Genomic DNA, 11485 nt, shown 5'->3' with positions numbered 1-11485 from the left:
AGTGGTAGGTCACAAAAGAGATCAGTTAGTTGGCTTCTCACTCAGTACAGTGAGAAGTACTTCATACCCCCTGCCCTCCCCTGTTCCCATCCCACCCTGGTCCTGTTCCCTGCCTTGCCAGGAGCACATTTTGGTACAGGGGTCTGAAAAATCATTACTATTTCTATTCTGTGGTTTCCATTGTAGTAATTCATCTGTTCAGCTCTGCACAAGGCCCTTGAATGGGGCACAGCAGCACACACCCTGTGTGACAGGAAAAAAAGAGGATTACTGTGGGGATGGCTGAAAGGAAAATATGATTCCTTTGCTTGTTGCTACGATCTTGTTGACTTGCCCATGCATTGCAGGAAGCAATTCATACAGATTTTCTTTGCATAATAATAGTAAAGGCTTTCTGTTTTGTGGAAAACGCAAAGGCTAGGGGAGAGGATATTTATCACAGGGACAGGCACAGTCTTGGCAGGAAGTTTATATACCATTTATGCAAAATCACTTCCCGCTGCCCAAATGTTGTCTCTCTGTGACCCAGCATGGTGGAGAGGGTCATGTGAAGGGCTCGGGCTCAAAGGTTGTGTTGAACTCTTATTTCACTGCTGGCTCATAACAGGAGAGTGCAGCAGAGAGAGGGCAGTAGCTCGGCTTTGCTAAGACCAGCCTGCTACACAGCTTTACTTGGTGTTACTTTGGGGTTTTTAACTGCTTTTTGCATATGGCTTGTGTTAAAGGTCATGATTAACATGTGCTTGACACCTCCTGGATTTGTGCAGCCCACTCCTGTTGTCCCAGTGCTCTGGTGACCCCCAGCATTAGCTACTGGCAGGGGTGTGGCAGTAGAAACACACACTGTTACAGTTTGGTTGTTTTTTTTTCCTGGTAAGTAAAGGAGGTTTTTTTCAGTTGTGCTGGCTGTTTGTCAGCTGCTCTTTCTGGAGAGGTGAACAGGCATGACAGGTTGGAGGTATGGAATGGGTGTCCCTTCAGAGTTGCTGAGCAAGGACTTTAGACAGACTTGACTGGTAGGAGTTAAACCCAGCAATGCCCTGCTCCAGTGGGGAAGATGGTTTTGAATGGAGGGTGGCAAACAGCACAGAAAGAGTTTTCTGATTTTTATTTTTTTTTTTATAAAGACTCATGCCAGCTCCCTGAGCTGGGCTTGCAGGTGTGCCAGGGAACTTAACCCAGCTGTTCCCAGCAGTAGTATCTCTTGGAGGATGTGGAGGCTCCCTGCAGTCTCAGGGGCTCTTCCAGGGGCAAATTATTCTCACAGACATTCATGACTGCCCACACAATTTGCCATTATGTCCCCTGTCCCCCATCGTGTCACAGCTAACATCTTCCATGTCAATTTTCTCTGTGGCTGCTGAGGCAGTCTGGGTGTTATGTGGTGGCCCATGGACTGGGACATTCCCTTGGTGGCTGCAAGATCAACTTTCTTCAGCAATGAGGCCTCAGGTTTAAGTAATTTCATATGCTTGTGTCCATCTGATTCATGAGTGACACAGGGCTGCAGAGAACTTCATCCCCATTAGTGCAGCATGAAACTGCTTGCAAAAGCTAAACTGTGCTTTTTAGTCCCACCTTGAACACCTGAATTCCATGGCCTTTGCTGAGTTTCCCTGAATGAGCTGCAGGGGGTTTAAAATTAATATATAATAATAGTGGGTTGATTACTCCTTTCTTTTACTTTTTTGGTCAGATAAATAAAACCCACTTGGGGAAAGGGGGCAGGGGGAGGTGTGTGTATTAAAACTTGTATTGCTCATGTCTCTGGTCTTTATTTATTCTGAAGTATTGCTGAAGTTCTGATGTTATACTGTGAAGATGTTTCGTGATGTCAAATCTCAGCCTTTGCATCAGGCACTGTTTCCTCTGTGTGGTACTTCATCAGCTGGAGCCTTTCAGGGCGTGTGTGCCTCTGGGCACAGGCCAGGCATGGGAAGGGCCCCATGGTGTGGAGATGGATGCAGTGCCAGGGGCACGGTGCCACAGCCTGCTGCCATCCTGTACAAGGGCGGGCTTGCAGCAGCACTGTTTTGCTTCACCCACCCTCCCCCCATGGAAAATAGAGTTGATATTACCTACAGCTGTAAAGCATGAATGCTAATAATGTTACCCTAACTCCCCTTCAGCAAGCAGTACTGTTACAAACAGCTTGTGCTCCTGGCAGTGCTCTCTGAAGGCAGCAGAGAAGGTACCAGCACTGGCACAGCCACTCAGGGAATTGTGTGTGTCTGCAATGACCTTTCCAGGCTGCTGGGGATAAAATGTTGAGGTCATTCATGAAAGAAAGAGTTGCAATCCAGGGACACTGGAGTGTTTTAAAATGCGCCTCAAAGAGCCAAATGACCTTTACAGTTTCTTGATAAATGTAAAATGCTTTCCAGAGGCCTGGTAATGCAGGGCTAATGCTCTCTGGGCAGTGAAGCAGACTGGGGGCAGTGGGGCGGGGTGTTTAGGGGTGTGTGTGAGTGTGGGTTTGAGTGCAGCAGTGTGTGGGGGAGTGTGTATGTAGGGGTGTGTGTAGCTTGATAGTTGTGTGTGTGTGTGTGGGTAGGTGGGGATGTGTGTAGGGGTGTGTGTTGGGGTGTGTGGCTGCCCCAGCTCAGGGCCACCCCAGGGCTTTCCCCAGACAGGGTCTGAGGCCGTGGATGTGGGAAGTCCATGGCACTGGCAATGCTCAAGCCCCCCCGATAAGAGATTTCACATTTGCACAGAGACTTTGTTTCATATTTTATTGAATTTCATTTATATTAAATTAAAAATATATTTCTGACAGATTCATGTAACAAAAAGGCAGAACAGTTCTCAAGTTGTTCAGCTGGGATGAGTGTGGGTTGATGCAAGGTGGGTTGCAGTCTACATTTGCCTTAACAAACAGATACAGCTCTACCCCAAGGGCCATGAGGAGAAACTCGGGGCTGGCACGTGGGCAGGGGGAGAATAGAACCACACAAAGAGAAGATCCACAGGTTTCTTCCCAGCCTCCAAACAAGACAAAAGGGGAGGGAAGGAAAAAAAGAAAAAACAAGAAACCATGAAAAGAAGGGAAATTATGCTAAATTATGCTAATATTAACCCAGGTCAGTAAGTATTTTAGCAGTGTATAATCCTCGATAGCTAAAATATGAGGAACAAAAGGTTAAAGTAACATTACGCCACACACAATTGGCTTATCCTACTGTGTAAGCAAGTGCAGAAAGTCTGAACACACCACAATAGTGCTAAAACACAGAATCACATAGAATGCCAAAAATGGTACTTCTAAACAAAACCAGAGAGTGGGAAGGGAGAGAAACGAAAGGGGGAGGAGCGGCTTAAATCACAAGCAAATTACCTATATACAAATCAACCCTAAGGACAATTATGTTCCAAATAATGGTGTCCACAAGGAAAATAAAAGCAACATTATCCTTATTTACAAATGCAACTAGCTGTGTCTTTAACAAGCTATAAAAATACTATTCACATTTTCAAAGTAACATACAGTAGTTTTTGTATTTTTTATTTTTATTTCAGAAAGGCAGCTAACTCTGAATGCATCACTTTGCAAGAAATGAATGTCTTCTCCAACATGCTGACACTTCTCTTCTTCTGAAGGTACTTCATAAGGCAGAAGTATTTTTGTTTTGTCTCTCTGTGCTTTGAGAACACGGAGAATTGGCTAAAACCCAGACCCCCCACCATCTCTGTGTCATGGCCATCTCCCATTGGGTGGCCAGGCTGGTTCCTTTGGGATGGACTGGCTGCAGTGACTGCAGGCACCATGACCAGGGTCTCTCCCAGGAGCTCGGTGCTATCCCTGTGTCTTCTCCTGGTGGGACCCTTTGATTCCAAGGGGACAGTAATGACATCCTCCAGGCCTGGGAATTTGAGCCTCATCAAAAAAACCTGGTGGTTCTGGACCACCAGGTCAGGAAATACAATTTAGCTACCTCTGTTCTTAGAAGGAGACTTCTTTTCCCCCTTAGTTTCCCTTCCCTACACTAGGCTCGCTACCTCTTTAGAAATTCCAGCTTAGAATGTTGGGGAATTAGCAAAAACTGGGCAACAAAAGGGATTAAAACCATTGTGAATAATGTATCAAATGGGTATCAATTTCTAACGTTAAAATGCTATAAAAAATTACTTGTTTTCTCATTGACTTTCATTTTCCTCTTACATTACCCCACCACAAAAAGACAAGTACCCAGCACCTACCTCCAGTCCCATGTCCAAAGGAACAGTGGTTTTGTGCATTCAAAGTTAGCTACCCCCTACACAGCTGCTCAGTTAATAATCGACCCATTTAACAGCAGGACCAGTTTATGCTACATATGTCAGAGTACCTTACCTCGAAAGAACGGCATACATATCTACACTGAACTTATAAAATACCAGTCACAGTTCGGTACCGCGGTTATCCCAAGAGGGTTTAGTCTTCGGAGTGCTATGGACAATACAGTGTTTTCCCTCTAAGAGGGCTCAAAGGTTGGGCTGGGGCCCAAACTGCTGGCAAACGACAGCCAATGGCTCCATGTACCCGTGGCCCTGGTCACACCTGAGCCACCAGCCAGAGGGTGCTGGGTGGGATGTGCCTTTGCCCTGGTGGGGTCATCCACAACACAGCTGGAACACAATTTCATGGCTTTTTTTATTGAAGAGGAGAGAAGAACTGGGACGTAATTACTCACACTGCCTAATGCCTTACAAAGCTCCCCTTAAAACCCCTCTCAACCAAGGCCCACAAAGCTCACTCCTAAAATTAAATAGTAAAAAAAGGGGAAAAAAAAAAAAAAGCAGCTTTGACTCCTCTTGTTTCTATTGGGATCATGTCCCTGGGTTTTCCCCTCACACCTTTTCCTGGCCTGTTGGCACAGACCCCAGCTGGAGTCTGGATGCCTTCCACCCTGGGTGGAAGGCATCCCTCTGGCTCTGCTTAGGAGGTGAGATTGGCTACAGTTCAAGCAAGTCCCACCACCGTCAGTCAGATCTGAACACTCACAAAGTTTCCCAAAAGATGCTATATATTGTCCAAATCTACAGGCAGCTCCCAACCATTACTGCAAGCACCACTGACAACAGCCTCACCTGTCCATGATTTCCTCAAGAGCAATGAATCCACCATCAGAACAACCTACTAATCCACACAGTGGTAAAATAAAATTGTGCTAAAACAAAATTAAAACAAAGGTGGAGACATGATTTTTTGACATTTTATAGCGGTGCTTGTAGCCACAAAGCTGTTATTTGTTCCCACTTGTAATGCTGATGACCTTTTCTACCAGTGTAACAGACACTTAGCAACAGGTAGAAAATAAAAGAGGGAATCTTGCACACACAGTGATACTGCACAGTGCCTTCCCTGTGAGACAACCACAGCTCACTGCACATGATGAAGCATGAGCATTACACCAACCACCCCAGCCTGCACAGCCTTGGTTTTCTAAAATGCAATCTGAACCCAAATCCAAGATTTTATGTAACCACAGACGAGCTGTTTTGTCAGCAGCAGAGGTCTAAGGTTCACAGCAGTGAGAATATTGCAAGTGACAGAGCTAGAAATGAGCAGAGTCTTTGTGTATCACTATCTTTTGAAAAAGCCTTGAGAAGGGAACTTGAGATGACACCGTCCCCTCTGAGGTGCTCTCTAAGAGCCAAGGGGGTGACTGATAACCAGAGGTCTGGCTCTCATTTATGTAAAATCCTCTGTTCCATCCATCACCCTCCAGTTAGCCTTCCAAGAAGGTAAACACCAACCTGAGCTCCAGAGTTCTAAAACATGCTTGAGAAATCAGGGAGGAAGCCTTGAGACACAAGCTGAACAAGATGAGGGAAACACCCATCCCAATAAGTGGGCACTGCCCAGTGGCGAGGCCCTGGGCACTTCTGGTGCTCCCACACCCTCCCCCAAAAAGGGTGGGCAGATACAGGGTGTGAGTGTTCGAGTCCCCATGCTTGTGGGTGCTGCAGTGGTTGCTACCCCTTCCAGAAGGGCACACCTGCCCCAGGTGCACAGGGCTGCCAGGGAAGCACAGCTTACTGGGATGCCTTCAGTTACTGTGAGGAATTACACAACCAACAGCCTGACTTGTGCCAGTCTCCTGATCTCCCAGATGGAATAAAGGAGTTCAAACAATCCTCTCATGATGCACAACACCTACACAGACACCCCATCAAACAAAAAAGATTTTTCCTTTAATATCTGAGGTTCCCATATAGATCCATCCCCAAAACCAAGCTGTATTTCTGGGCTGACTCACCTCACAGCTTGTACTTCTGCCCTGTACTGCCCAGCTCTACCTAAAGCTATGGAAAGAGTGGATCCACAGAGTCACGGATGAGCTGCTCTTCCAGAGTTGTCATTTTCTTTGCTTCTAGGCTGGGATTGGTCGTGGCTGAGGGGGAAGGAAATGCTCTCCCTCACAAGTCTTTAGTGGAAACTGGTATCAGATCATTGCAGATAAGTCTTGCAGTCAAGAAACACATTTTCTACCAAATAAGTAGTACAACCAGGGTTAACACATCCAATCTTTGGACACAGAAAAAGATTTCAGGGCTGAGCTCAAGGTACCTGAAACAGACCCACATGGTGGTTCCTACTGTGGATATTAGCTCAGGTTTATTTCCATCTCTTACTGCCTGTGAGAGATGACCTGTTTGAAAGCAAGTTGTAAATACTCTGCTACATCTAAGTGAGTGGCCATGTAAGAATCCCTCCCAGCTATTTTGCAGAAAAAGAAAAATTTGAAAAGAGTTGAAGATGGGAACTTAAAAGTTGTTGTTTTCAGTCCATTGTGTTAGAGCAAGTCAATCAACTCCAGCATCCACGTCTGTTTGCAATAACCCTCAGGTAGATAATAACAGCTAAGACAAGTATCACTGAAAGAGATTAGGAAAAAATAAGCTGTTGTTCTCTTTCCTTTAGTGTGTTTCTTTGTGCCTTGGACAAGGCTGATACACACTTGGGTAAAAACTTGCTCTTCAGAAGTTGGTCACCACTCTTCTGTCATTCCTTCCCCATGATACGGGGAAGGAGAACATTCACAAATAGGAGACTGCATTAAAAAATCCCATAAAACCCAAGTATTCCATGTTCTCTGTAGAACTAGAGTGAATTACCCCAAAGTACTTCTGTTGATGCACTCACCTGCTGCTTTGTGCTGACAAAATGCAGTTTGTGTGTGTGTAAATACCTGCTTTTCTCCCAAACCTGTCATTATTCATTAAAGAGCCTGACCCTCATCTTTCACACCATAATACAGTTGAATGTTTGCCATGATTTTGCCATGTGCACCTACCCAATTCCTCTCATCAAGGCAAGCAGTGATACCCAGCGAGGTGAAGACATGAGTTAGGGCCAGCCAGATGTTGCTGCTGATCAGATTAAAGCAGCCAAACAGTTCTGCTCTCAGTTTCCCTTTTTACCTTCAACCATGGTTAAACTTTCCTTGTCAAAGAGACAAAAGCTGCCAGCATAGCTCAGAACTACTCTTCCAGAGGAGAGGGGCAGGTCTGTGGGCTGTGTTCAGACAAGTACTGCTCTTACTAGGGAGAAGAAGCCGTTTAACCAGATGCCTCAGAACCAGGCAGGCTCATCTGCTGGGCAAGGGTCAGCTACTGGCATAGCAGGAAATCTAAGGGCCAGTTTTGGCAACTGCACTCAAACCAGCAGCTCAGAAAATTAAAAAAAAAAATAAAATTGTGTGTGGAGTCTTCCCTGATCACGAATCACTGTGTTCCTTAACCCTCTGCTATTCCAGACCCAGCTAGTATGGCTTTGCACTGCTCAGCCTGGCTGCCAGTCAGCCTTATCCTAAGGCAGGTCCCATTACAGCCTTCCTGCTGCCTCACTTCCAGGAACCTCTGCATTTCCACACTACTTAATATATTATAGTACACCCACAGTCAACAAATGAATAAATAATTCAAGTTTTGTAAGAAATAAAATGTTAAATTGTTAAACCCCACCATTATTTACATTTGGATTACTCGGCGGGCTTGTTTCCAACACTGGCACTACTTAACTACTAGAGGAACAAACAGGCCTCACCTTGTGTTAGCAGCTACATCCCAGCATCATCCTGCCCAGCTCCAGAGGTGTGTGTGCCTCTGCCCCAGCAGCCGTTGAGAACACCTCTGAATTCAAGCATGTGACCTGTGCTGGGATTTTATTTCTTTTTTTTTCTCCATTAGGAGTTACTCAGTAAAAAGACTTACTCAGGGGCAAATCAACCCCTTTCTCTGGCACAGCCTCTCAGATGCAGGATGGTAACCATCTATCCCCTGTCAGTCATCTGTTGGCTGTTTTGTTCTGCCACGACAAACCACCTTGGTGCCACTTGACCCAGCACCTCCTTTGAACAGTCCAAAGATCTGTACCTGTTCTTGCTGTTTTCAGACCCTTCAGCTACATACTCAGTTTACAGGTTTAACATCCTCCCCCCAGGTGGTTCAAGCTGACTTGGACACCCCTAATGCAGAAACAGGTTATTGCCTGAACCAGACTTGTGATCACACACAGTTTGTTTTCCATCTACAAGAGTAACAACCAACCCAGGTTTGAAATCTCTTCATACCTCTGTCAAGCTGACCCTGAGCCACCAAGCTTTGGGTAACTATTGCTCCTTCCTCTGCTTTCCTCAGATTAAAGGTGGCAAGCTGTTGGGATGGCAGGAATTCAGAGGAGGGTGATGCTATATCCAGACCAACTGGTTGTTGCTGGTTTTGTTGCCAGGTTAGGTCACCCCGAAGATCTTTGACTCTAACAGAACTGAAGTGCATAAACTGAGATACTGTTGTGTCACCCAAGACTGCCATCCATCAAGTACTGTTTCTTCCCCTTTAAAAACCTTGGTGGGTAGAGACAGGCAGATCTTCAAAGGTACTTAACAGTTCCTTAAGATTTTTGGTGGGAAGTAGGTATGCAAATGCTCTTACACACACAGGTCTTGGTGAGTCAGGAGCAAGCCATCGGTGTCTCCGGCCCTGACACCTTCCTTCCCAGCTCCATCTGCCTCAGGTTGCTAAAAACGTCCAGAACTCTGGCTGAAAGAGATTTCAAAGAGGAGCAGGTCAGGGGATAGGGTGGGGGTGTCTACCTAAAAAATGAGTTTGATGAAAGCAGAACTAAGTGCAAGGAGACTGACTCATACTTATTTACATTTTTGACAGAAAGCTCTCCGAGTCATGCATGTTTTGACTTCTCAAACCTCATATGCACCATCTTCTGTGCCAGAGTAATCTTCCTTTTAGAAAAAAGGCATTGTTCTGTGCTGCAAGCCAGAGCAGGACATTTGCCTCCCCTGACCCATTCCAGGCCTTGCTCTGCTGTCCTTCACACAGCAGGAGTAAGACCTGGTTGCTCTGTCACTGTATTCTCTGAAGCAGTCAATCCATTGGCCTCTCTGAGCTGGCAGACATTGTTCCAAAGACTTGATTTGCTTCATTTTGGCATTTCCACAGTCATCCTTTACATATAATAATTTTTTTTTTTAATTTAAAATTATTATTTTGTATTTTGCTGGTCACTTCCATATTGCTTCATTCAAAATCCAGAAAACAGTTCAAATAAAATCATAGCTTAAGTGCAAACTAACTTTCCAGTGAACTGCTATGTGCATTTTCTCCAGTCCAGTATCTGTCTTCCAGTTTAAAGGACTCTTCCCACTACCACTCCACAGAACACCAGCAGACTCCAGGACCTCTATCAAACTCTCCAGTTCTCTGTCTTGTCCTCAGTGTTGCCTGACAGCATCCCCAACTCCCTTCATGGTCATGAAGAAGAAAAAGAGAGAATTAGTGTAGGTCTTTTGAGGTGTTTAAAGTCAGCCAGTATAAAACAGGAAAGCAAAGCTTTTGGCGTACAAATCTTGGTTTCTTGGTCTGTTTTTTAGCTTCAAAAAGAACACGCTGGAGGTGTGGTTTTGTTACTCTCTTCTGAAAGGGGATTTGTGTTTAAAGTGTTTGTCCTGTTAGCACATATACAAAAATGGCTGTGTCATGTACCAGTTCTGAGTGGGAGTCTCTGTGGTGGGGAATTGGCATAAAATCATGGTGTGGCTCAGAAGAAGGGTTTAGCCATATACAGGAGTCACATCATCATTTCTTGGAAAGCCACAATGAAGACCTGAATGTTTATGAAAAGCCACGTTAGCCATTTTCAGTTGCTGGGATAGAAAGTGTTAGAGAAAGAAATTGGATTCTCAATCTCAATTACTATGCTATCACACAGGATATAAAAATTGTCCATTTTTCACCCTGATGGAAACTGCATTGAGATTTCCAGGAATGCTGTACAGACTTTCATCAGTTCCTGCTGAAAGAATCAGCTGCTCTGTGGCTTTCCCTACAGTGTCTGGTTGAACCACTGAGAATGAACTCAACAGCAGGCAACACTGCCAGAGCCTTTCCTGGTGCCCACTGGCTTCTCTGAGTATCAATCCGCTGGATTTGTGAAGAGTGAGAAAGGCCAGGTTGCCTTCTTTCAGTCTCTTTCCTTCCTTCTTTCCAGGTTCCCAACCCAATCTGCAATCAACTCCAAGACATCCTTTCACTTAGAAATATCAAAAATGAGTGAACTGGCAAGAAGAGGAAGCTTGTGGGAGAAAGAGAGGGAAGGAGGGAGGAAGGGAGGTTAGGGAGGGAGGGAGGACAGGGAGAGAGAGAAAAGGAGAGCAAGAGAGAAAGAGTGAGGCAGCTAAAAGGGGTTGCCTTTCCACTTCTGTGAGACCGCAGCCATTACACCACCGTATTTCGGTGTCTGTAGGGCGGTGGGGGCAGCACAGTGCCAGGCTTCAGGGAGAACTCGGAGAGGTATTCAGGATTCTCTGCCACAATGGGCCGGATCCGTCCATTCTGTTTGTAAAAGTATTTTGTGCTGTACTCCTGCAGGTAGTCTGGGTGCTGGAGGGTGCTTCGTGGGGGCAGGCTGTGGTTCCAGTAGTCTGGGTTGTCAAAGGCCTTCTTGGCTTTGTCTGGCAAATTGTTCTTCAGGTACTCGGCATTTTCCAAGGTGTTTGCAAAAGTGTTGAGGTACAATGGCTCATTCACATACTCATCCTCTGCTTTGGGCTGCCCGTTCGGAGCATTGTGATACTCTGGGTTGTCCACAGCTTGGAGATCTCCATTCTTTCGTCGGGAAACAAATGGGTTCTCTTCCACTGGGTTTAGGTAATCTGTGGAAAGATCAAAAATAAATCAGCCAAGAGAGGGTGTAATCCATCCTGGAGCAAGTATCATGTGACCAGAAACAGCACTTGGACTAGTGAGTCCTCTACCCCAGCCATTCCTAAAACTCCAGATGGGATCAGGAGGGAAATATGTTGAACACACACTAGCAAAAAGTGAAGTATTTACAAACTAAACAGACAATATGGGTTAAAACAGAGACCTCAGAAGACAAACTGACTCATCAAACTGGCCAACTAAACTGCAGCTCTCACTGAGCCACAGCCTGTGTGCTATTCTGGACTTCTCACTACACGATCTACAGATCCAAACATACTGA

The 11485-nt window shown here is 45.5% G+C and overlaps 1 protein-coding gene across 4 annotated transcripts in view; it reads right to left on the bottom strand.

Annotated features, from left to right (window-relative positions):
• Positions 1–2717: 2717 nt before the first annotated feature.
• ERBB4 (erb-b2 receptor tyrosine kinase 4) overlaps positions 2718–11485 on the bottom strand; it is a 603712-nt gene continuing 594944 nt past the window's right edge. For all 4 annotated transcript variants that reach the window (XM_051786747.1, XM_051786748.1, XM_051786745.1 and 1 more), the window contains one exon: positions 2718–11153. In XM_051786747.1, coding sequence (XP_051642707.1) covers positions 10717–11153 — 437 coding nt within the window. In that variant the 3' untranslated portion in view covers positions 2718–10716. The remainder of the gene's footprint in view (positions 11154–11485) is intronic.

The sequence above is a fragment of the Manacus candei genome, unplaced genomic scaffold, assembly GCF_025592945.1.
Source record: "Manacus candei isolate 608988 ecotype Guabito, Panama unplaced genomic scaffold, ASM2559294v1 h1tg000023l, whole genome shotgun sequence".
Classification (NCBI taxonomy): domain Eukaryota; kingdom Metazoa; phylum Chordata; class Aves; order Passeriformes; family Pipridae; genus Manacus; species Manacus candei.
Note: the sequence above shows the minus strand (reverse complement) of the source record. Positions and strands in the feature narration are given on the sequence as shown.